General features: G+C 39.9%; 1 protein-coding gene across 2 annotated transcripts in view; it reads right to left on the bottom strand.

Annotated features, from left to right (window-relative positions):
• LOC115763992 (tyrosine-protein phosphatase 99A) overlaps positions 1-26,876 on the bottom strand; it is a 156,207-nt gene that overhangs the window by 42,258 nt on the left and 87,073 nt on the right. The window contains exons 1-2 of one of the 2 annotated variants that reach the window (XM_030706808.1): positions 14,363-14,981; positions 922-1,125 (exon numbers count right to left, since the gene is read on the bottom strand). In XM_030706808.1, the coding sequence (XP_030562668.1) occupies positions 922-1,125; positions 14,363-14,795 (637 nt within the window). In that variant the 5' untranslated portion in view covers positions 14,796-14,981. Of the gene's footprint in view, positions 1-921; positions 1,126-14,362; positions 14,982-26,876 lie in introns of those variants that run through there. The other variant, XM_030706809.1, reaches the window with a different exon arrangement.

The raw sequence follows: 26,876 nt of genomic DNA, 5'->3' as shown, positions 1-26,876 counted from the left end.
TAAGCAAAAGCTGCGAGCATTAAAGTGGATTTGAGCAGATAAATTGTGGAGTTTGGAGAGCAGAGCATATATATTGGGTATATAATATAATGAACATAAGGTTGAAGGACTCAGCGCAACTCTTTGATATTTTAGACTGTTCTCGGAACTCTTGTTAGACATATTCCCAACATAGGCTTAATGGACTGAGCGCAGGCTACGAAGTTATCCGAACTTATTGTTATTTCAGACTGTGCTCAGCATGCTTTTTAGAAATATTCCATTTCACAAATAGCATAAGAAGTATGGATATAAAATGTCCTATAAGTATACACTTAAAGGACTTTGTGGAATACTTAAGATCATAAGGATCATCGGATCAGATTAAAAATGGGGGTCAAGGATTTTAAGAAAGCTTCAAACTTCTCACCACAAGACTAACATGGGTGGAAACTGTTGCTTCCAACTTTTGGTTCTTTATTATTATATATTATTGGATGATCTTTAAATTTATTTTCCAGATATCACGGAAGGATTGAAATAAAGCTCGTGTGGGAACTGAATGAAAAAGTTGTATTTAAAATTGTAGGCTCAAAACTTGTAACGGGCAATGCCGGGTTATTTCCGCTTGTACTTTAGGCCGCAATGTTATAGCTTATAATTATTATCTATCTATCTATTCATATAAGATATATTGTTACAGATTCAATTGTTTTTTTTTCGGCGTTTCGGTTCAGCTCGGTTTGCAAACCTGATTTTCCACCCAGCCTGTGGTTATTCACATTTTTGAAATAATTGCCAATAGGTCAATTAAATTTCTAATAAATATATTTTTATACTTTTGTAATTCATTTTACCCAACTAAACCTTTGGTACATGAAAAGGTGAACTTTTTGCTTAATTTGAATTCCTTTTAGGATACTTTCTTTGTTTTGTACTTACTCAGACTCTGGAGTTCGAAGTGTATCAGCGTTTCGGCCGAGTTGCGTGAGTTCTTAACAATCTCGACGCCCGTTTGATTGTCGTGTATGTGAAAGACATGATAGCCGGCGATGGCGCCATTCTGATTCTTTGGCGGATGCCAGGACATTGTGATGCTGTTCGCGGAGACATCCAAGACGGTGAGATTCTGAGGCTTGCTTGGCACTGCAAAAGATAAAGACAGAGAAAAAGTTGTCAAGTTAAATACTTATGCAAAAACTCAAATGCAAAGTTGTTGAAAGTAGCAGCTTTTGCTTTTAGGCATTACTTTAAGAGTTTGAGAGGACAGCTCTGAATCCTTGAAGGTTGACAATCATAGAAAACTTTCTCTGAGCGGAGCAGCAAGTGCTACACACACACACCCACACACACACACATATACAAATACACATAAATAATTTATTAAACAACAAATAAAACTCGCAAAACAGACAACACAGAAAAAAAAATGTAAGAGAGCAAAAGGAAAGTCAAATAAATTGAAATGAATATTTTGCGAGCAGATGAAACAATTTATATTCAAATGCCAGTCACAAGCGATTGGGCATGTGTGTGTGTAAGGAGCTAAAAAAAAATTATATATTCAATTACGATCAGGATGCGAAGGCAGAGTGGTGGAGGGGGGGAGGGGGGGAGGGGGGCACAGAACTGGCAGCAGTCAAGCGCAACGTAATCGAAGCGCATAAAGAAACGGAAATGCGATTGCGAACAATTTATTATGGCTGCAATTGTGAGCGTCTCACACACACACACACCCACACACACACACACACAGCGCGTCTGGAGCAGCCCACATGTGTGCTTATAATCCAAGCAAAAGGATGCAAAGCTGCAGCAATAATTTCATTTGCTAGGGCCAAAGGACAACAGTCGACCATGTGTGACGCCTTGGGGGAGACACAGAGAGAAACAGCGAGGGAGGAGGGGGAGGGGGAGGGGGCGGGGGCAAATGCTAGTGGCAAAAAGCACTAAATGGTAATTTATTTTACTAATACAACAAAAGCGAAATGGACATGAAAGGGCAAAGGCAAAAACGCTTTGCGTTTGCCACCAATCAAAAGAACAAATGAGTGACCTGCAGGGTGCGGCGTGGCGGGGCCAAGCACTTGACCTGCCAACGGAGGGGGGGGGCCGCTGCCATGCAAATGCGATAAAGCTTAACAAAACACAGAGCACACACACATAGAACACACACATCTGTGTGTGTGTGTAAAATAAACAGTCGCTGTCAATGTGCAGAAATTTATACAATTCAATAAATGGCATTTCTCTCGTTTTTGCTCCACTTTGCCAGCGCTGCTTCCTTTTGCAATTGAAAACGGAAATGGAAATGGGAAATGGACAGAGCAGCGGCAGAGCGGCAGATCAGCAGCTGCTGCTGCAGTTGATAGCGGGGCAAAGGAAAAAGCCAATTTATAGACTCAACTCGACTCGACTCGAGAAACGTTGGCAAATTGTAGGCCCCGTGCGCGTGGCATTAAAATCAATTAAGCAACAAAGTGCTGCATACACTCAGGCGCCAAAGGATAAATGTCCTCCAAGTGCAGCTTGTGGAGGTGTGTCCCTGTCTCTGTGTGCGTGTGTGTGTGTTGTGTGTGTGTGCGGCACAAAAGTTAATAGCATTGACAGATGCCAGAGACACAGGCTCTACATTTTCTTTGTGCCCCACTATCTTAATCTTGCTCCCTCTCTATCTCTCTTTTCCTCTCTCTCTCTTCCCTCTCTCTCTCTTTCTCTTGGTGTGGCCTCAAGTGCGCCTGATTGGTTTTCGCCATGTCGTTTACATTCATGTGAAGCCGCTTTGTTTGCCGTTAGTTAGCCGTAAATTGATTTCCATGCGCTGCTTCACTGCACCCACGTCCCGGCACCTGGCTCCTGGCACCTGGCTTATGGCCTCTGCATCCTATCCAGGTGCTTGCCACAATCTAGCGGCATTTCTGACCCAACTGAGCAGCACGCTTAGCCAACTATTGCCATTTAAAATGGCCCATAGAGTGCTTGAAAGCTGGAATGTCTTCAACGGCAGCTGCGTTCAGGGTATCAGGGTATCAGCCAGTCGTGCAATCCCGACAGTCTTAGTTTTCAGTTTGATTGATGTCCCATAACATGCCTCATTTGGAGCTAAGCTCAAAGCGGGTTAATTAATGATCCCGTTTATCTGTACTTATCGGTATTTATCTGTACTTATTCTGACCCGTGCACAAATCAAATTAGATCCCCTTGAGTTATACCCGAGGTGGATATCGGCATATGTCGTATGTCATATGTCATACATATGCTGAAATATGACTCTGAATGAAGCAGCTCATTATCAAGACAGAATAGGAAGGTATTAGGGGATATTTTGTACATTGGGGCCACATTAATAGAATGGAGAATAATATTATTATTAGTTTATTCATTTCTGAAATTAAATTGATGCATCTTTGTTTATTTATAGAACTGTCTGTATTTTCCCAAATATTCATATCTTTAGGCAGGAACTTTATAAAATAGGGGAATATAAAGCTCTATAAATAAACAAAGATACATGAAGTGAATTGCAGTAATTAGTAGTCCAAAGTGGCAGGAGATAGATTTCTAGATCGAAAACTAACAAAATAGACCTCAGTTTAGATTGTGTCAGACTACTTTCTAAAGGAAGAGAAAATCAATATTGTAAAAGAAATATTATATATGACAATTATTGTCATATTAACTGTGGTATGCTTTATAATTCCCAACGAGTATAGTAGCAAGGCGTAAGCAAATATTATATTCCCCAAACACAACCCTCATATCAAATACCAACTATTTACAACTATTTTTAATTTTTACTAAGTTCTTCTCACTTTGAACTAGTTCGACAATTTTGAGCTAGTTAGACAACTCTGAACTAGTTCGTCAACATATTTAAAGCTATAATGTTGAGGTTTGAATTATGATTTATGATCCCTAAACGCAGTTCTCTTTCGGATTTCAATTGCGAACTGTTTTTAAATCTTGCTTAGTTCTCACTCTGAATCAGTTCAACAAGATATTTAAAGCTCTTGTGAACTTGAATTTGATTTAATGCAACTTAAGGTTTGACATTATGATTTATATTTCCAAAAAGCAACCCTTATAGCACATTCCAACTGTTTCTAACTATTTTAAGCTCTTTCTTATATCTCACTCTGAACCAGTTCGACAAGGTATTTAAAGCTCTTGTGAACCGGTTCATTTACTTAATATGCTGTTAGACATGAACGCACAGTCGTTGGCCCTTCCTGTCGAGTTTTTAAGGCAACGAGCAGAGCTACAAATTAAAAGAAAACAATAGAGCGGCGCACTATGAGTTGTCCGGGCGCCAAGCGGAAGAAGCCAAGTGTGAAAAAGCAAAAGAAAAGCTGTGCAAAAAAAACTTAAAAAAAAAGAAAAATGGGGGAAATGGTGGAAAGTAAAAAAAAAAAGAATCTCAAAGCTGCGCGTGATTATTTTCACAAAGCAAAGGCAAAAGCAGGAAGCGAAATCTTTTTTTAAAAGAGTAGCGCCCGAAAACCAATATAGACGACGTGCTTAAGTTGTTAAGAAAGGCAAACAAAGGCTCTGTTGCGAGAGGGGGGGTGGCAGGAAGGGAGAGAAGGGGAGGGAGGGTGGCGCTGAGATGCCGAAGGGACTGTAAGGTGCGCACAACTGGGTTTGTGTGTGTGTGTGTGTGTGCGTGGGAGTGTAAAGCAAATAGCATTAAGTTGTCTGAGCCTCAAAAAAAACTACGCTAAAAATAAAATTGAAGGCAAAAAAAAAATATAGGAAAATTATCAAAGGCACAGCGAAACCGGAATACCCTACGGCAGACAAGCAGCTAGTTAATTAAATGCTTCAAATAAATGTTTCAGTTAAAAGCTGCAAAAAAAAACAGTAAATTTTGATTTAAAGAGAAGTCAGAGTTGGTCTGTGAAGCGATAGGCCCGCCTTTGTAGGGTATCCTTTGCTATTGTTACGCGCGAGCCTTATTTAGTTGTTGTCCTTCGGGCTGTGTTATTGTTGTTGTTGTTGTTGTTCTCGCTGAAGTTTACGAGCTGCTTTCGCATTTGGCCAGACGTAAAAACTAAACAAAAGGCGACGTGCAAAGCGTAAATAGAGACAGAGAGAGAGAGAGAGAGGGGGAGAGAGAGAGAGGGAGAGAGAGAGATCAGCCGGATGGCTGTCACAGACACAGAAGCAAACAAACAATTAAGCATGTGTTAAGACCCATGAACACACACACACACAAATACCTACACACACACATAGACACTTTACGCCCACTTACACCCACACATACACACACACCCACGCACACACAGCTTCACATGCAATTTGACATGTGAACGCGACGCGGTTGGCTGCCCTTCAATGGCGCTTCAAAGGCTCCTCGCATAAAGGCGCAAAAATTATGTGAAATAAAGCCGAAACAAAGAAGAAAAAAAAGCAAATGAAAAAGTTTGTCACACGTTGAATAAAAGATGCTTGCAAATGGGGCGTGGCAGCACTAAGCGCAGGTTTATGTTAAAGTTAACATGCCTGAACTTGAGTGCATTTACCAGGCGGTTTAACTGACTTTGTTCGGCGACCTGCATTTCAAATGTTGCCCAAGACTTTTGCAGTTTGTTAGACTTCATTTTGGTGAATTTACCAGCAACATTTACCAGGCAGTTTAACAACATAATAAATGTAACTGTGGATTGCCACCTGGTAAGCTTAGCTCATTTGACAGTTAGTTGTGCTTTGGTCACCGTTTAATCATGTTCATGTTCATGGTTGCAAATGTTGACCGGGAGTTTGACAGTATGCTAAGCTCATGTTAGACGAATATGCCTAGCAAAATTTATCAGGCTGTTTAACTGCATAATAAATTAAACTGCAGCGTTGCAAACTGGCATTAGCAGAAAAGCTGCTTTTAAAATTTCTAGAAGTCTCACCAGCTTGTCCTGATACTGTTAAATAATTTGTTAAGTTTGAAGCATGAACAAGCGAAACACAATTAAAGTGCATGTCAGATGCCTTGTGCCTTCACATGCACATGAGTAAATGTATTTCGGCTCTCAAGTGTCAATCTCAATGCGAAAATTCATATAAATGCTTGGCAATATGATTGTAATGCTTTATTTAGCTGCTGAATGGAATGCTCATGTTTGGGGAAATTAGGTTTGAAATACCCCAAAGCATCAAATGCCTTTCATTCATTAATCGCTGAGACATTTGTGTTTAACACAAATTATGGCCATTGTGCTGTCTAATGTAGTCAGCATAGAATTCGTTGTGCCTTCCAGCTATTATTCAACTTGATGTGTCATCTATAAGGCATACTCAATGCACACACACACACACACCATTTGCCATACAAATAAACCCTTTTATAATGTTGAACTCGTGTCTGGGGCCATTTGCTGGGCACATGTCATTTGGCTTGACTCGTAACTGTAGACGATTCTTGACTTGCCCGACAATGGATACAAATTTGCGAACTTTGAGCTCGCTTGACATGTGTCCGTTTTGGTCATTAGCCAAGCACATAACAAAGGATCGTCCGGATAAATAGTTTGTCAGCCACTTTTGGTTAAAGCCGAAGGAGACTTAAAGCTTTAATTGCTCGCCAACGTTAGGGGTTTGCATGCACATCTTGGCGTAGTGTTGTAAATTGTTAGTTTTTTTTTTATGATATAAGTGCTGCGAAATGTTTTAGGACATTTTGCTTTAAACTTTAGACTAGATTTGAGTTTATTTATCGCTGTGTTTGTTAGTTTCCTTTGGATCTGCTGTTGGCTAGCAGTGTTGCAAAATGACACAATTTTTTAGTGTCAGTATGAAAACAAAATGATTTATTTTAAGCTTTTGCCTAGTGTTAAAGAGTTTTTCTTCGACTTGCATCAATTGTTCAAATGCAAGCTCAAAGGAATATCGAATTTAAAACATTGTTGATTGCGTTTTACAACACTGCGCACGTTAAATGTTACACATTGTTGCCTTTGCATATGCAAAATAAAAACAGTAAAGTTTTACAGCACTTTTAATATAGTTGGGGTTATATATCGTTAATTGCCTTAAAGCAAGCTTGGATATATTACAGCTAAACCTAAGACAGTGTTAACAACGCCACAAAGTTCGGTTAATTGCAGCTGGCAATGCTTTTGACAACGCACTTTTAAAGCTTAAAGCGTAAAGCTGTGCCTCATATGCTCAGCTAATTATGGTTGTGCCACAGCCGTGGGGCACAAACAATCGAGCGATAAATCCAGCGGCGCCGGCTTCTAGCCACATGCGAAAGGTTATCGACAGGAAGCTGCACATGGCCGAACCATGTGGCAGTGGCAGTTCTTCCGGTTTGTTTCGATGCTTGAGACACGGAAACTGTTTGGGAGGCGGCAGACAGACAACATAACTGCCGCCAGGAGTCAGCCACAAAAGAAGAAGGCATCAATGTCACGTTCAGCATGTCGAGCTGCAGCACTAACAAGGTGTTTATGACTTTAAGCAGCACACACACACACATTGGCAGACAAAAGGCTGCGAGGGACTTTCAAGTGCAAAAAAGGCAGCCCAGCAGCAGGCAGAGGCGTGCGCTTAGGGGTGTTGGGGCTGTGACTGATGCTCTTGTTCAGCATTCCAGGACTCTTGTTCTTGTTCTTGTTGTTGTCGTCGTCTGGCGCACAAATGTACATGTTGAAGTGCAGTTAGGCGGAAGTTGTTGGCTCGGCTACCAGTTTTTATAGCAGATTTTATTTTTGTTTTTTTTTTTTGTGGGCCGTCCACTCTTGGCTTAAAAAAAAGGGTTTATCTGTTGATATTCAGTTGGTTTTGCATTGTTTGCAGGCAGACGGCGTCAGACTGGAGTTTCATAAATTAACATAGCAACAATGCAGACGATTTGCATACCCTGCTTTTAATGGGCAAACAGAGCTTATGGAAAGCTAACTTTGGTGAATTTTCATGAATATTTTTCCATGTCTTTTATACCTCATTTGACCTCTGTTACATTTTGCGATAATAATATCATAAAAAAAAAAAAAATTATTTATATGGTAAATAACAATTGAATATAAATAAGAGTTATAATTCTCAACAAGTTTAAGCTGCTAACTAAAAAATAACAAGATGTGTATTTTTAGGATTTCAAAATAAATGCTATGAAAATTGTTAAATATACAATTAGAAATTTGTTGTGCCTTAACGGGTCTAGTGAAGGGTAAATCAGCGAAGATTATAAGCAGTGGTTTTGCACTTTTCTTGCACTGAGTACACGGTATCTTGCAGTCGTGCAAAGTTGTAAGTTCGCTTCAATTGTTGCGAAAGGTGTAAGCCAGGTCCTTGGGCATAGAAAGCGCAGCAGGGCACGCACATGTGCGAGAGAGAAAGAGATGCATATATAGAGAGAGAGAGAGGGAGGAAGGGACAGTGAGGCGATTGAGAGATAGTGCGGCAGTGTCAAGGCACATAGAGAAACCTGGCTTATCAGCCGCAGGTCTGCTGACGCCTTGAGCACGTGACAGCGCGCGCCTGTTGGGTATGCAACGTTTTTTTGCATAGCGTCTGCCAGCAAGTGTGTGAGTGTGTGTGTGTGTGTGTGGCCATGTCGCAAATTAAAATCAAGACAGCAGCTAGCTAAATGATTGATAGCTGTTTTTTTTTTTTTAACCAGGAGCAGGAAGCGGAAGAGGAAGCAGCAGCAGTTCAATGATTTATGCTTTTTGTTAGTTATGCGCTCGCATTTGATGCCGGGGCTACTAAATGATTGTTTTCTTCAGCTGCTTCTTCCACTATTTTGCACTTAAAATGTGTTTTTTGACAAGTCATGTTCATAACTCAGTGTCCTGTAAAATTTTGTACAAGTGACGCCCACACACACACACACACACTGAAAGTTTTGCTGCAAACTTGAAGTGCAAAGTTTGCTTTGGCCGGGTTTTGTATGTATGTATGTGTGTGTGTGTGTGTTTATTTTTGTTGATTTTCTTGCCAGGCAAATCATTTGTCAAAAAACGCTGCAAAACTTTTGGCTTGCTGCTTGCTGTTGACAAGCCAAAAAGTTACGTCAATTTGTATTAGCCAAGTTTACGCCTGGACCGGAAAACTTCAAGTGGCCAAAACTGAGATTCGAGCCAGCGTCGATGATATACCAAAAAATAACTCAAAATCTATTTACCAGCTGAACTTGTATTTAACTTTACAAGTTGAGCAAAAAAAAAAAAGTGTCTTTCGACCAGAAACTTTAGATAAATATGCGTTAAAAGTTGCAGTCGGGCGTAGGCGACTGCCAAATACTCTTCAAGCAGTTGAATTAAGGCTGCTTGATTGCTCTCAGGAGGGACTCTCACACTGTGTCGTAAGTAAATATAAATTTAAAGGAAATCAACAGTTTTCAATTTGTTTGGTTTGAAGCCTCTAACTGAATTCGCAGACGTACAGACGGGCATTAAATATACCCCTTTTCGCCAAGTGAACAGTGTATAAAAGCCGTGAAGTTCGTAAATGTTCTAGTTGCAACTTTTACCTATGACACTTACACATGGCATCTCGCCGAGAATTAATTATCTTAATTCTGCCCCAAAGAGTTGGGCGCTGGGGGGAAACTATTGTCAACTGCTGTTTGTCATTATGCCGTCAACAGGCTGCATCTGACAGATACTTTTATGCATTTAATTGCAAATGGGAACTGCTCAGCGAGGCGCACTGCGAGCTGCGCTCTGCGTGTTGCCAGTCGCAAGTTGCAAGTTGCCCGTTGCAAGTTGCCAGTTGCAAGTTGTGAGGAAACCAATTTCAATTTCATGCCACTCGGCGCCGCTCAAGTGCCACTCCACGATGTGGGCGACATATAACTCAGTGTGCTGTCTGCCTAGTGGGGGAAGGGGGGGGGGGCGGGCTTTGTGGCAGGAGCCTGGGGCTGCAGCGGCATCTGTAGACAGGCACTTGATGAGCTGTACTTTTCGGCTGTAGCCGAAATTGTGATGGCAGCTCTCAGCTTCAGCTTGAAATGAATTAACACAAAAATTAACTCAACAACAGCACCGAAAAAGGGGCCAAGGAGAGGGGTAATCCCCAAGTGTAGGCTGAGGAGGGGGCGGAGAAGTTGTGAAAAACAATTAATTAAACTAATGACTTGATAGAAATTTACAGAGTCCGCAGGGCGGGGCAGCAGGGCGAATGAATTGTAAAAAGCAACAATATATATTTTTTTCTTCCAAAAGTATCGCAAGATACGTTCCTGCTTGTTGTGAATGTTAATGGGCGATCCTTTGTAAGCGAGAGGTCCCTAATTTATCTTTAATCTTAAATACATTTTTTCTGCCATAAATGATGCAGCAATTTGGGCAATCTTTTGTAAAAATATATTTAGCTACACTTGCTACAGGGTAGCTGCTAGTCGAGCAATTGTCAGCTTATTTTCTTTGTGCCACAAATTATGCAACACTGTATTTTAATGGACAAAACTGTTTTAGAAACTATGCAGCACTGTGATTTGTAAGTTTTCGTACAAATACTTTGTAAACATGCAAATTACAGGGTAACTTTTAGTGTCAACATTTTAGGTATAAATATTTGAGTTGCCAGTTTTTGAAGTTTGGTCTTTTCAATAATGGGTATCTGCTAGTCGATCAATCCCGCTAGTAATTGTACAACACTGTGCTCTGAAAGTTTTCGTAATATTCTAGATACAAATTCTCGAGTTTCTGAAGTTTTTCAAAATATCAACATAAAATGTTCTGATTACAGAGTAACTTCTAGTCGAGCAATTTTAACTGGTGTTCGCTCAATATGCATGTGCTTTTTTTTTTTGTTTATTATTTGATATTTTACTTCAAGCGTCAGTTAACTGTTTTGAAGCACTGTTCGTAGCTTGAAATAATCGAGAAATTCGCTAGAAATGCCATTAGGCATTTGTTGTTCAACCTTGTAGCTGGATAATTCTTTATTTTTGCCATAGATACTATATAATATATATGGCGCTCAACTGAATACCAAATGAATTTGTTTGACTGTAATAATAATTAGCGTTCCGAGCACTTTTCAGCTGAATGTCGTCAATTGCTCTATTCCCCAACTGCGCAGTCTGCGATGCGATGCGATGCGATGCGATGTGGCGGCTGTTTGTCAAGTAATTTGCATAAAATTCTCAATATTATTTCTTGCCTGCATTTACAAATGTCAAATCAGACAAAACGTACAGCAAGTAATAAACTGGGAAATCAATTAAAATTGAAAAGTAATTAATTAAACATTAGTAGTCTATATAGTGGTTTTTTATATCCTTTGATCGGTCAACAATTAATTATATATCTACTGTAAGGCAGGCAGTTCAAATTGCGGGTTCAAATCCCAGACTGAGTTGTTATTGTTTTTATACGACTTGGTAAGTCGTAGGCCCCAATGAATAACAATAACAACTAATTTATTACAGTTCTCGTTAGGCAAGTGTCAGGCAGCTGCAGAAGAAGGTTGCGGGTTCAAGTCCCAGGCTCGTGGACAGATCTATGACCATCTATATATGGTTTATAATATATTAAAATATATATACAGGTCTTTTGCTGACTGATTAATTCATAGACAATTGAATTTATTGACTGACTTAATTAACGACTGACTTACTGATTGACTGACTGACTTACTGGGTGACTGATTGATTGACTGACTGAGTGACTCATTGCTTGACTGGCTGACTAACAAAAATATTCATTAACTGATTGATGGACTAATTGATAGATTAACTTACTCACATGCTGACTGATTGACGGACTGAGTTACTGTTTGTTTGACTGATTGACTGGCTGACTAACGAACTTATTGACAAACTGATTGACGGACTGAGTGACTCACAGCTTCATTAGGTGCCCAACTAATTGACTGTCTGACTAATTAACAGATTGGCTGACTGAATGACACACTGCTTGATTGACTGATTGATTGATTGAATCACTGACTAAGCGACTTGCTGACTGACTGACTCAATATTTGGCTGACTGACTCACTGACTGACTGAATGACTGACTTACTGCTTGACTAGCAGATAGACTGACTAACTGACTGACTGACTGACTGATTGATTGACTGCATCACTGACTAAATGAACGACTGATTATTCGACAAATCGGTGCAGCAAAGAAGGGTGATGCCTATATGCAAAAAATTAAATTAGGAATAATATTAACTAAAAATGTTCAAAAATAAACATTTTATGATGTTTCAAAATGAGATCTAAGAAATTTAACTATTTCTATATACTTAAAATTCCTTAATTTGCATTTATATAAGATCCATTTATTTTCGGGTACTTTTATAAAGTGTTTATTTGAAACGCTTTATCGAGCTTAACTCAATTCAACTGCATTTTCAGCCAAGTTCAGGGTCATTTGTTACATCTGGCGAGTCATGAATTTTAATGCTGGATTAATCCTTGAACTGCTCGAGGACTTTGCCCTAATTTTGCCATTTGGGGTTATTTATGTCGATTTGCATTGGACGCAAATGCTGGAACCAAAACTAAATGCATTTTAATTGTTGTTTTGCGTGCGGCCAACAAATCAGCGCCCACAATGGCCACACCCACCGGGGCCAGTGGCTGCCATCTACAATTTGCCAGCTGTCAGTCGCTGGCTCTCTCAATAAATATGTTTTTTTTTGTGCAGACTCACAAAATGCGGGCCAACACGCAATGTGAGCTCCCAAGCATGCAAATTGCACATACGCCGCGTGGCCTCAGCTCGCTCCAAATGGTTCAAGGGGGGAAGGGGAGGGGGGTAGAGGTCTCGTTAGAATTAAATGCAGTCCAGTTAGCTTGTCAGCGGCTTTGAAATTTAAAGCTGGGGCCATAAAGATAGCGCACAGCCAGAGCTTAACAATAAATACCATATAATTGTGGGCCATAAAAGTTAAGTTGTTAATTGCTCTGTTTGCTTTTTGGCTGCCTCTCTCCGCCCCCCTTTGGACGTGCAGCGCCGGGCATCGCGTGTCGATTCGAATGAAATCTTTGACGAGCTGCCAGTCCTTGTTCTTGTTGTTGTTGTTGTTGTTGTTGCGGGTGTCAATTCCCGGGCATATTTCATTAAGCGTGGCCCCAAAAACTTGGCCCGCAAAAACAATGTTAAATAATTCATTTCGCAAAAGCTGAAAGTTTTTGCGTGAGAATTTAGCCATATTACACGTTAACGCTAGGCCCAGCGAGGGAATGGGCTGGGGCTGGTTCCGACATGGCTGCGTGTTAAGCCGGAAATGAAAACTACGTTAATTGCCCGAAAGTATGCAAAGTATGGCCACAGTCGTTGTTGTTGTTGTTGTTGTTATTCTATCTATCGATAATAACTGAGCAACTGCGTCTGCCTGTCTACTATCTTAACCCCTGTTTTCCGCCTGCTTTCCATCAAGTTTTCCTGCAAAACTTTTCTGGTGCCATTGAACTCGGCTGTGCCCGGGGCCCGGCCAGCCATAATGGAAAAGTCGTGTACAGTAAACACCCATCGAATGCAATTTATAATTCTTTAATGAGTTATTGAGCAGCGGTCCAGGCATAAAAACAACCAAAAAAAAAAAAACCGCCAACTTGAGCAAAGTGCTTTGGGCGTATTACAATAAATGGTCTTCGAGTCCTTTGAATCCCACAATTAAATTAAGTAGGGGCTATTAATAACGTATTACAATATGATTATGAGGCATTTTCTGAACTAAGCTGGCAGATACTATAGTGTAAAAGGCATCTTAGCTTGCAAATTTAATGCTATAGAAATAAATAATAAATTGATATTTTTATAATTTAAAGGTTCACTTGAGAACAAACGATCATAGATCAAATATCCAAATTTCAGTGTTATAGTATTATAGGATTTTTAGATATTTTTAGACATATTTGAAACTTGGGATTTGGTCTATATAAAAATATATGAAAGAGATATATAAATCCCAGAGGAAACACATAATTAATACGAGGATTATCTTTAATATTTGGCAAAACATATTTAGCCGAAATTTTCTAGCTTCTTAGATTTCCATAATAAGATCAATACGATCCATATAAAGATGTTGTATATATACAGTTATGGATATGTTGATATTATATTGAGAGAAATAAACTCATATTATATAATGAAAATGTTTTTTTTTTTTCGATTCCTACATATTTGATTCATTTCTTTGAGCATTAGGTTTAGGATTTCAATGGAAGTCTGTCTTTGGACATTGTATCCATTCATTTTTCTAGAAGAATTCTGTTTCATTTAATCAGGGTGCTAAATTTTGATATAGTTTGTGATCTCATAGTCTACAACAAGCCACCGAGTTAACAGTTCCAATTGGAGCATGCCAATTGGCGCTCATCTGGGGTCAGTTTTCGCCCAGTCATGACTCATGGATCGACACATGCGCGAAAATTGGGGGGAAAAAATGCAGTCAAAGTAATATTTGCGGCTCTAATTACCATAACTATCATCGACGGCGGCATAGGGGGGCGTGGCATCGCCACTGAAACCAGTCGAGTCCATGGTGTCCCCGGCCACGGCAACGGCATGGGCAAAGGCCAACGTGGTTGCCGGAATCGCCGGCGGCTGATCCTGCTGCTCAATGGATGTGGGCAGCGTGGCTTCCGGGGTTGCGACTGCGGTTGCGTTGGGGGAGCTGCTGTGCGTGGCTAATGTGAATTCAGTCTCAAGTGTTTCCCAGCCGGAGCCGGCCGGCTCCTCCGCATTGACTAGATCCGCGACATGACGTGCCGTTGTGCTGTCCAGGTGCACATCTGTGCTCCGGCTGCTGGCTGCCGTGCTGGTCAGCGTGCCGGCTGTGCTGCCGTGTTGCACGGCAATGCTGCTGAAGAGCAACAGTTGCAGCAGCGGCAACTGCAGTGGGCGTGGCATTTCGCTAGACTTTGTTCCTCTCACTCTCACTCGTTTATTTTCACGTTGATTTTTGTGCGTTTTTTTTTCAGATTTCTTTTTGCGTTTTGTGCGCTTTTGTACCACTGTGCGCCGCGTTTTATTACTTGTGCAGCTGTTTTTTTTTTTTGTATTTTTTATTTGTTACAACATTTTGTGCAATGTATTTGTGTTCTAGCTAAAGTTTAGTTTAGTTGCTTAAATGATTTCCATTTTTGCACTGTCACGTAAATTGATAGAAATAAATATAAATAAATAACGTACTCAATTTTGTTGTTGTTGTTGCTTGTTGTCAAATCTGCGCTTGAAAAACTTTTTTTTTTTTGTTTTTTTTTAAAGATTCTAAAAAATAAAACAAAACTCGCCGCTGTCACTTTTTATGATAATTTATTGCATTTTTGCTATGCCGTTCGATTCTCGCATTGTTTTTGCGTTTTCTTACGATCGCCCTTTGTTCTCTCCGGCGCTTTCTTTTGCGGAGTTCAACGCGGTTCAATCTTTAAAGCACGGGGGCGTGGCACTGCAGCTGCAGCGCCGCATAAAAACCACATTTTGCCTCTCGCTCGCTCGTGTGTGACCATATAAATGAAAATTATAAATGTGCCCAGATAAGTAAAGAGCACAAAAATAAAAAAGAGTTTGTGAAGAGTTTGCAATAAATTGACGAGCCCAGCGTTGACATGTGTGCAACAGCTGGCGGCACTCGCAGACTGCTTCATGCCACATGCCGCAGCACAAAAAAACTGCAGCAAAAGCTTGACGATTTGATGAGCACGTCGGCCATAGCCGACACAAGAGTGCGCTTCAATGAAGCCATAGAATTCGAGTGCCTAAATATACGTATAAAGAATGTCCATAAATATGCCGACAATCGTAAAAGTTGAGCTGGCTTCGAGGTTGCATTTTATGCGAAAGTGATACAAGATCAGAGTCTTGACTAGATCCACACACAAGCGTGGATAATGGGTGAAAACCTGTTCGTTGTGACTTTTATTAGACTACAATCGATCGATGAGCTTTACAGTTATTTGCAAAGATCGATATTAAGTCACATTTGAGACTCGCTAAAGCGACTTTGCTGAGCGGAATATAAGAATTATTGAAAATTGTTAAATGTACTGAACGGATTGTCTATATGATTGGTAATCAAGGCACGCAAACGCGTGAAAAAAAGGTGAAACCTAAAATACTTGAAATTGTTGAAAAACTCTCAAGCCAAGCATATAGAATTGTAGTTCAATTGCGTATATGGTATTAAATGGGATTTTTATATGATTAGTAATGAAAAGAGGTTCACAATTCCACAGAAATAAGTGGAATGCGTTAAAAACGGGTTGTGTGTTGTCCAACTAAAAGGCGAAAACTTATTTGATTCATTTTTCAATCAAGATCCATATAAAATAGTAATTAATACTACAAATCCACCAAGACTGGTGAAATATAGGCGAGAATTGATATTTCATTCAAATTTACTTAAAAACTCTTTAGTCAAACACAGTATTATTTGCAGTCATTTGCAGTTGCTGAGAAATCAGTATTAGCTACACACATATGCCAGGAATCAGGTCAGAGTAGGTCTAAAGGTAAATGCTGTTGCCTGTCTGCCCAGCTGCCAATCCAGCTGGCTAATTACCCACAACGACTAAGCAAATCCAACAGCTGTCAATCATGCACACGGACTGCAGCAACTAATATGCCCCAAACCTCGGCAAGTAACTGCAGCGCAGTCAACAACAGAGGGAAGAGCAGCAGCAGCAGCAGCAGGGGCAGGGCAGGGGAGGGGATACAAAGTGCAAATTACAGTGGGCTCGTGCTGATTCATTCAGAGCTGCCCGGGCACGCCATGTGCTGGGGCTAAAGTGTTGCTCGTGACTGTTGAGCAGACGAGGCTAATTAGCAGCTCATCAAGCTGCAGCCGCATGCAAAAACGAAATGAAATAAAACTAAAATAAAAGTCAAATAAAAATAAAGTAACCCAACGAGCCGAGCAAGGTTACAAGTGCCCATCAAACATTAACAATACAAATAATAATAATAACAATAAAAACAATATTAGAGTAACAGTGTGTGACACATAAAAGGCAGACATACGCAATGGCAAATGCAGGCAACTTCTGGTTAGGGTATATCTATGGCCATAAAAACCGATATTGGGAAAACGAGCGCTCAGAAAATTGGTCAATCAAGCGACAATTGTTGGGCCTTTTATGGGCGACGATAAGTAGGCGAAGCTTATAACACAACGAGAGTGCTTTAGTCGCCGATGCTCGACTGGCAGATACCCTGTAAATCTGTATCCACAACTTAAATGCTCGCTTCTTAAATAACTCCTGGGTTTATTGTGCAATCGGTTTGAAATTTTTGGGATCCAAAGTTGAAGTCTTAAAATGTGGGTATATCAAAAATCAAGATAATAAGAGATAAAATATATTCTTGAGCTGTATATTCAACATATTCAACTAATATATAAGACAGCTGGTAGAAGCTTTATAGAGCTTTGATCAAAAATCGATGAGTATTCTTAAAAGGAAGAATAATTCATTAGTATGCAAACGATATAAGAAGATTAACTATTATGGTATATGTCGAAACCAGAATCGAGAGTGTCGAGATTGTATAGTCCCTTATAGAGAATTATAAGGAACAGAAGAACATGACTGTCGAAACTTTATTATTATCCTATTATCATTATCCTAGCCACACATGTTCCCTATGAACAGGGTATCGTATATATATTTAATAACAGGAAACAATAGTAATATCCAAAACTGTTTCGGGTCTGTGTAAATATTTGATAAACGGCGACTTTTCGGTTCCAATTTGCACAATTTGATAAGCTGAGTTTTGTTTTGTGTGTGTGTGTGTGTGTGTGCAAATTTAATTGAAAAATTGCCCACTGTTCGCTGTCAAGTGCAGAAAATAACTGAACGGACGCATAGGGCATGTGAGTGTGCGAGTGTGTGTGCGTGTGTGTGTGACCCATAAATAGAAATCATGCACACACGCACACACAGTCGAAATCGTGACGACTTTTTTATGGTCGTTGGCCGCTTGCCGAGATAAGCTCCATTATGCTTGTCATATACATAAATAATAATAATAGGCGACCCATCTGCGTGTGTGTGCGTGTGTGTGATTGATAAAAAGTGAACCTATTATCGTTTTTGGCAGGTAACAAATTTTATAGCTGCCCCATGCTGCAAACGGAAGTAGAAGCCGAAACCTATATATACATATATATCTATATATGTATAGTAGGCCAAATGGGCCTAAGCCGATTTGCCATTGTTTACAGAAATAACAAAAACAACTTTATAGAACCGTTCTAGAAGCTGGCGTATATATATGTGGGCGGGTCGATGCTGCTGTGAAAGTGTGTTAAAGTGTCTCAAGTGTCAATAAAAATCATCTAATTGGGCACTCAAGAGACTGGAAACGATATGACTGCAAATTGAGCTGATCTTATGGGTAAACAAGGTAAGAAAAGCTAGCTTCGAGTGCCGAAGATGAAATACTCTATCAAATATAACTTGCATACGATTGTAAGAGAATACTAAAGACAATAGAAATCTTAAAAACGCAGCTGTCAACAGTTAATTTATATGACAGCCTAATGATATAGTCAGTCGATCCGGTCCGTTTTAATATATATGCCTTTTGAGCTAAAAAGTAGCTTGTATACCAAATTTCCCTCAGATACACTCACAACTGACCGAGTTCACATAGTCGCGAGCAGCTCTCTATGCATTTCCAATAGTCTGGCAACCATTTCCGATAAGGGAGATGTCTCTAATGGGCGTGAGACTGTCCGATAACCCACATATTACCGCACTTGAGCCGCTTTCCGAAAAAAACCCAAATCAAATATACTTCCTATGCTTACAGCACATGGGAATTTTTGTTTATTTGTGTTCCGTTTTTTTTCCCTCCCTCTCTCTGTCTCTCTCACCCAGGTTAGCGGTTTTTATGAATGGCCCACATTGTGGGCTCGGGTTGTACAATAAATATGAGTTTGTATATCACAAAATTGTTTGTTATTGTTGAATGTTGTTAATTTGTTGGGAAAATAAACGTAGAATTGCCGAAGTGTGACTGGCAGTTCCATGGCTAAGGTCAGTGCACTGGGGATATGCATATGTATGGGGATGGATGCGCATGCACGGCAAAAAGGATGCAGGATATGCGAAAAATCAATAGAGCCGGGCTGGCACGTGGTTTCCAGAGTACCCGAAATGCGTAGACCCTTGTTTTTCTTAATTTTTTATCTGTTGTTGTTGCCAAAATGGCAATTCGCAGTGCGGCGAGAAAAGGGCGAACAGGGCAGATTGTCAACTGTAAATTGTGTCAACTAACTGTGCTTCGCTATGATATAAATATATTGGGCTATTTGTGTTTTTTCTTTGCCAGTCATTCGCGTTCTTTTGCTAAATATGCTAAACCATGGCGAAGTTGCAGGCGAGAGAGGGAGACAACAAACGCAAGCTGGGCTTGTAGCAAGCATGCGGCGCGGCAGAATGTCAACAAAACGTAACGAGCGCTCGCTCTCTCCTGCTCTCTTGCTCTCACTCGCTCCGCTGCCGCTCACTGTAACATGCTGCGCTCTCAATTCGCTCTCTCACGACTCGTTTTGAGCAAATTTGCCTGGCCTTTGGGCTGCGTTCTGTTTTTTTTTTTTTTTATTGATTTCTTGAAAGGTACACAAAATGCGAATAACAACAACAACAGCGCAGCGAACAAAGGCAACAACAACAAGATTAATGGGCGCACTATTGTACACTATATACACATGTATATATATGTATATAAATATATATATTCATATTGTTCTTTTCGCTTATTTATATTTGATTTTATTCACACACTTTTATTGTCATAACTTTTTATGGAAGTTGTAAATTTTTGAAATTTGGCACATATTTTGCTGCACAATGATAAATATAGTATTTGTATCTTTATTGTTTGGTGGCTGCAGGCCTTTGGAATTCATAACAATCCAACATTTGCCGCATATATATATATGAATACACATCGGATTAATCGGTTTGTAATTCGATTCAGTTCTTAATTTGCTTTATATGTATATTTTTTGGTACCCAAATTGTTCGCTGTTTGGCCGAAAAAAAAGGCGGCTGCTGCGCAGAGAATTTTTCCAGGCGTACGTACTATATACGAAATTTTCACACTGTTTTTCGCGTATTTTTGCAGTTATATATTTGTTTAGTTATTTAGTTTATTAACTGCCAGCGAATGAGTTTGCTTTGTGCGCATTTCATTGACAATTTGATTGAATTTTTTAAAAATTATTTGCCTGCTTTTTGCTTGGGCCACAATCAGAAAAACTGAAGCGCAACGAGACGGCGGCCACAGCGACGGCGACTATGATGACAGAGACAGACAAAACACACACACACGGCGACTGTTTCAACTGTCAGATATATTCGCCGCCGTTGGCTTGGTTCAATTCGCCGCGGTGCGGCATATGCGGCAGCTGCTGCTGCTGTGAGAGAGCAGGAGCGAGAGCCAGAGCAAGCGCGCGTACACGTGTATGTATGTGTGTGTGTGTGTGTGCGTGCATGCGAGCAACTCGTCAACTAAACAAAATGCGAGTGCAAATGGGAAATTTCAACGTTGGGGAATTTTATTTTGAGCGCGCATTTGAATTCTGGGATATTTGCTGCTAGTTGATATCGATGGCTGTAAATAATAATTAAGCAGTTTTATTGCTGCTACTTGGCAACAATTAATGCTGCTTTAATAGTTATTGGCTAGACATTGATAAATAATGCATTTGCGATAAGCAGCGTGCGTTATTTGTTTGTAGAGACTAATAAATCGAAGCGACGTGAGCTTAATTAAAATACTATAACGAATGTTAGATATGGGACATAAGGGACTATGAAGTACTCTGTATGTGGCTCATATAGCCGATAAAACTGGTAAAATAAATTGAAAATTATATTAAAGTAGGTTCTTAAAAGCCTAAGAGCATGTCTTCTATAAATTGTTTTAAATACGTTCTCCTATTTATATTCAGCTTTAAGTGTTTAAAAGTCGCTTAATATTATTTTTGGCAAACTCAGCTCGTTTCTCTGGAGCAGAACAAGTAAAGGGCTGCCTAACATACTGCTTATTGCCCATAAACTACAATGTCATTTGTGGGTGTGTGTGTGTGTGTGTGTGAGTGTGTGACAGTACCTGCCACAATGCTTGGCCATTTAGTAAGCCCCAGCACAAAAGATACATCATTAGGCATTATGTTAAAATTACCTGCCTATGCATAAAACCACTTGAAAACTCATTACAAAAGCGCCACAGCAACGCTTACATAACATACACACACACACACACACATGCAGAGCACTACATTTGTTTGGGTGTGGGCAAAGGGTGGCTCAGACTGTTAAAACAGTTTGCACCATTGGCCACAAAAGTAGGCGCTGCAAAAGTTGCCACAAGGGCGTTAAAGCACTTAGATTTATGTCGCCCGATACACATGCCCGATACACACACACACACACACACACACACAGAGACGCACACACACACATATATATATATATATAGACGCACACATAGTCAACACTTTGGCTCGTTTTATGCATTTAATAAAAACTTTCACTTCAGCTTCTCGCATTTTCCCAGCATTTTGCCAGCGATTTTCCCTCTCGCCTTGTGCTGCATGGAAAAACTTTTCTGCGCCTGCATTGAAGCCAAGTACTTAAAAAGCAATTTCCATGCGGGCCGCGGCATATAAAAGAAAGGGCTGCCGCCACGCCCAAATATTAATGAAATGATTTGAGTGGAGTTATGCTTATGCTCGATTCTACTTAATTTTTTTATTCCACATTTCCCTTCTACAGGGCATCAGAGGGTTGTTGCGAAGTGTGCAGAAATCATCGAATACTACTTACATGAAGTAAATATATTTTCTTGATCAGCCTGGATCATGGATATAGTTAACCATTATATTATTTATTTTATTTTTATTTAGAAATATGAACTAAATCGGATCAACATCGAATTAATATAAATTTTAATCAAATTAGGCATCTATTGGGCTATGGAACTATGACATATAGCTTCAATGGGAACGATCTGTGTAGAATATATTGACCGAGCTTTATTAGATTAACTCTGCTCCACACAAATATATAATGTCTTATTGTATCGGAGCACTATATCACATAGGAAACTGTGCCATAGGAACGATCAGTCATAAGTCTTTTATGAAAATATAGAGCTATAGAATCGGTCGGTTAAAAATCAAGTTTCATTACGAAAAACTTTTCTGCTTATAAAAAAAAATGTCTGTCAACTTGACAGTTTTTCAAGCATCAGATCAGTAGCCCTATGTCTAAAAAGGGCACCCAATTTTCGGCGTAGCAAAAACAAATACACTCTTTCTTATTTTATAAATATTTTTGTGGCTTATTAAAAAGTTGTAAGCTGTTTTTTTTTTTTTAAGGTGTTCTGGTCGTTGCTGCCAGCCTATTGCCTGTGTGTAGATTTGTGTTTGTGTGTGTTTGTGGTGCATGTATGAAAAAAATCATAAAACCCATCAAAATAATGTTAATTCATTAAGTGGCCGTAACTTGCGCGGGCGCCCAAGTGTAGGCTATAAAAATTTTACGCACAAAAGGCAACCGCAACGGCAGCAGGTTGCGGGGTGGTGTTTGTAGGAGGGGGAGGCAGCTGTACAGGATGTACAGGAGCGCGCGGCAGGCACAACATCATCGAAAGGATCTTAAGGAGCCGTTAAGCTGGCAGTTGGCAGAACTGTTGGCGCCTTGGGTTAACTTTTCCTGTGCCGAGAAAATGAATGATTTTTATTTAGATTTTATGGGTTCCCGTTTGCTTGTGGGTAGCGTGAGTTGCTTGTGTGGGGGAGAGGGAGGGGGCTGTTCGTAATTAGAGACAGGTGTATATCATGCCACAGCAGCAGTAACAGCAGCAGCAGCAGCAACAACGGCTAACAATAAACTTGAAAATTATGTGAATGAGTTTCTTAACTTATTTTCGACTGAGGCAAAGGCTGGCCACAAAAAAAAAAAATATGTATAAAAAATATAAAGTTGCCCCAGTTGGTTTAGGCTCTCAAGATTTATATCTGGCACATGGCAGGCAGCGCAGCGTCAGGTGAGGGCAGGGGGAGGGGGGCGGCCTGATGAGGCGCCTGGGAGGCAGCCAACGAGTAAAACAAACAGAAAGCGAAACGAAACCAAAAGAAACAAACAAGCAAAGTTAAATGAACAACTTTTGTGCATTATTTATCTGCAAAGTGAAAACATGAGCACTAACAACAAATGCGATCGAATGGGCTCAAAAGCAACGACTACGCGATGCCCTCTAATTCAGAAGCGGCCTTTTGGCCCTAAGCTTTACTTTGAGTTCCTAGACAAAAGCTGCAAAAAGTGCAGAATATAGCATATCTAGTAGTTTTTAAGAGCTTCAAGCTAGATACGCAAAGCTTTAAGCTGGTCTTAAGCTCGCATTGAAGACAAAAGTTTGCAATAAGATAATAAGGTAAGAGAGCTTTTGGGTGTCTAAAGAGTTAGAAGTGCGAAAGCGCATGAAAGTAAACTTTTGCTCTCTGGCAAAAATTAAGAATTTGAGCTTTAATTATACGAAAGCTTTAATTGTGACTGAATGCTTAAAGCAATTGAAGAATCGAAATAGTTGCCAGGCTCGAATCAGCTGGAATATAGCGAAATCTTGGTCAAAGTTCATACTAGCTGTTGCTTTATAAAAGCTAGATTCAGAGCTTTTAAGAAATAATAAAGTTAAGAGAAAAGAATATTTTATTTAGTTCATATTTATTTAAACAAAAATATGTGGTTGCGCTTTAAAGAGCTTCAATACTCTTTGAAGGATAGAGCGCCTTTTGTGCTTTCATTTTGCAACAGCACGAATATACCCTATATTGGGCTAGCTGCGTGCAGGGTATTCGAAATCATAACCGCAATACTGCGGCATAATGGCGGCCCAGACGTTGCCAAACAGGCTGCCAGCAGCAGATGAAACCGCGCTACCACTTGGCCTGCCCCACCTCTCTCTCTCTCTCTCTCTGACTGATTATGAGCTTTTGTGTGGGTAGGTGTGCGTGTGTGTGTGTGTGTGTGTGTGTGTGGTAGCCACTCATTTAATATTTTATGACTTATCTCTTTTCTATTAAGATATTTTAATGCACAAGCGAGAAATGTTGAAGAGCCAACCAGAGGACGACGCCCATAAAATCTAATAAACATAAGTCAGTGCCTGTCATGCATGGGTGTGTGTGTGTGTGTGTATTGTATATTGTTGTGGTTAGGGTATTTTATGAGGGCGAGCTCCAGCGGGTCTCAACATGCTCAACGTTTCAAGCTTTTATTGATACGCTGCTCGAAATTTACAATCTCTGAAGAAAATTTACAAAGCGGCGGTAAGGCGGGTGAAGGTAGAGGGGCGAGGGAGGGGCCCCGCAGGCTGCGATTTTTAATATGCATTAAAATTAATAAGAACACGTGTCTCGCAACTGGCTGCCGTCGTCTTTTATAATTCCATTTTATCGCGCACAAATTTTTATGGCAGCGCCGCAAGCGTCGATTCTTTCAAATAATGCCAGCTCCTCGTCGCAGTTCTGCGTAGGTCCTGCGTGGGTCCTGGCTCGTTGCAAATAATGTGCCAGAATTGCCGTTGATTTTCGGCGTCATTTTGTTGGGCTGTTAATTTTATGCTCATGAGATAAGAAAAATTGTGACAAAAACTCTGGAAAATTTCTGTGCAAAAAGTGCTCGAAGGTAGGCGCCACGTCGCGTATACTCAATTTTGCAGCCAGCTTGTCTGTCAAATCGTAAACAAGCAAAAATTGCATCGTTTTATTTTGAAAGTCCTCTTTTTTTTTAGCTTTACCTAATCAGCCCAAATATAAGATACATATGTTATATGTAGGCTTATCAAACATGGAGATTATCAAGAGTTTGTCGAGCTGCGTCTGTTTGGAATCTCATTTGAATGCGGCTTCTGGGAAGTAAGAGGCTTGGAGAAGGATTTTGTGCTCAATGGGGTCCAACAGGGCGCAATAGATCCCAAATTGTTGCAGCAGGGCCTTAACAAGACCCTACAGGCTCCAAGAGAACCGAACTGAGCCTAAAAAGACTCAATTTCTATTCTTTGAAAGTAATATAGTCCTAACCGAAAGATCCTGTAGCCCAAGCTGCTTAACTAAAAGCTTCAAGGCAAGAAGCTACAATTATTATATTATATTATTTGTGTTTATCTTGGAAAATTTATAATATACATTATAGCCTTAAATTTGAATGCTCACGTAAAATGATATACTTTATCATAAGTCGAATGCCAATAGGTGAAACAATGCATATCGCCAAGCTATCTTCCAACTGTCATCTCAGGTGACATCAAAAAGTTAAATATCTAGAAGTAAACGCAATCTGAACAACTGTCCTGAATTAATATATTGTCTTCGATTCAAACAACATCCAGCTTCCTTCCTTCTGCCCAACAGGCTTAACCTTTTGCAGCTCAATTTGACCGGCATAACCCACGAGGTCAAGTAATAGGCTGAACGGGCTCAATAATCCGATTGAGATGCATGGAACAGCAGGAAGACATCAACAAATATGATTTGAAGTGCACGGCAAATATGTGTGTTTAAGTCCATTTTAGTACCTGATCTAAATGGGACTCAATATTATTGCATTTGGTGGACGAGCCTCAAGCCAGCCCCTCGGCTAGGGCCATATTTGTCCAGTTGGGCTTTTAGACGCCTTTGACGTGTTAATAACCAAAGCTGCCTTTGACCTGCTGCCGCTTAATTGAAACTCACAAATGTTGTGTACTTTGGCAGCTGCCAAGGGCCATTCACAGTTGGACGAGTCGATAAATTTGCACCAGTTGAATATTATTGGAATTATCTAAGACTCCGATAAATATTATAGTCTGGCGGAGGGTCTTCGATTTCTTTGAAAGATTTTGCTAATTTCAAGCTGTATTCAGGTTGATTAACTCCTGTGACGTCTATAGAAACATTACTCTAAGATCTAGAGAAATTTTGAACGTATGTCCTTCTAGTCCTCGTGCAGTGCGAGTTTGTTCTCCATAATCGATAGATTGCCCCGTTTCCAAGCAATCGATAAGAATCGATATCGAAATCTTGTTTTTTTTAATAAAGCGTATACAAGGCAAGTATCTTGTTGCTGGTAGAAGATGGTAAAAGGGAATCCCCTAGACTAGACACGATTTTAATTATTTTCTCTATTTTACGTACGAGTTTTTATTATAAAATTGTTTGAAAGTCAGACTTTTATATCATAAAGTTCACTTAGCAGAAATGCTTTCAAAATGAGTTTTCTTTGAAAGAGAAATTGTTTGCAAACTCTTTCAAGTTAATTTACTATAATGAAGCTTTATTTATATTTATATTTATTATTTATATCAAACAACTATGCAATTTGTGTAGCTACAATAGAGATATTTTATCAAAACTTCAATTTATGCATTGAAGAAATTTCACTTTGCAGTATTTTATTCTAGATCAATTGTATTGCCTAAACTAAATCCCAGCTTTTATCAAGGCTACAAGCAATTTTTGGATAAACCGAATTCTAAACCGCATTGAATAAAGAAAATTGAAGCCTAAGCCTGAAGCATTTTCAATTTTAATTTAACTAAATAAAAGTAATTCGAATTTTTGTCAATTTAGAAACAAGCTACGCCTGTGAAATCGAGAAACTGTTTTGAACCTTGTTTGTCAGGTTTATTGCCTTGATTTTAATTAATGCATCTGCAAGGATATTGCATTTTGCACACACCGAAGACGGGCTGAAACTTTCCTGTTGCGCTTTGTAAACGCGGCTATAATACAATTTTCGCTTTTCTGTTAATCCCCTGGCGAAATTTGCGGTCCGTTGATCAAAAACAAAATTAGTTGCATTACATCAACAGCAGCAGCAGCAACAGAGGCAGCAACAATGGCCGGCAACAGCATCTGCAATAATAGCACCGTCAGCGGAAATCCTTTCACCCAGCTCCCGCAACCCGCAGCCACCTGCTACCCCCTTCCCCTCT

Source organism: Drosophila novamexicana, unplaced genomic scaffold (assembly GCF_003285875.2).
Source record: "Drosophila novamexicana strain 15010-1031.04,08,12 unplaced genomic scaffold, DnovRS2.1 tig00000817-arrow-arrow-pilon, whole genome shotgun sequence".
Lineage (NCBI taxonomy): Eukaryota > Metazoa > Arthropoda > Insecta > Diptera > Drosophilidae > Drosophila > Drosophila novamexicana.
This window is presented reverse-complemented; position numbering and strand designations above follow the sequence as displayed.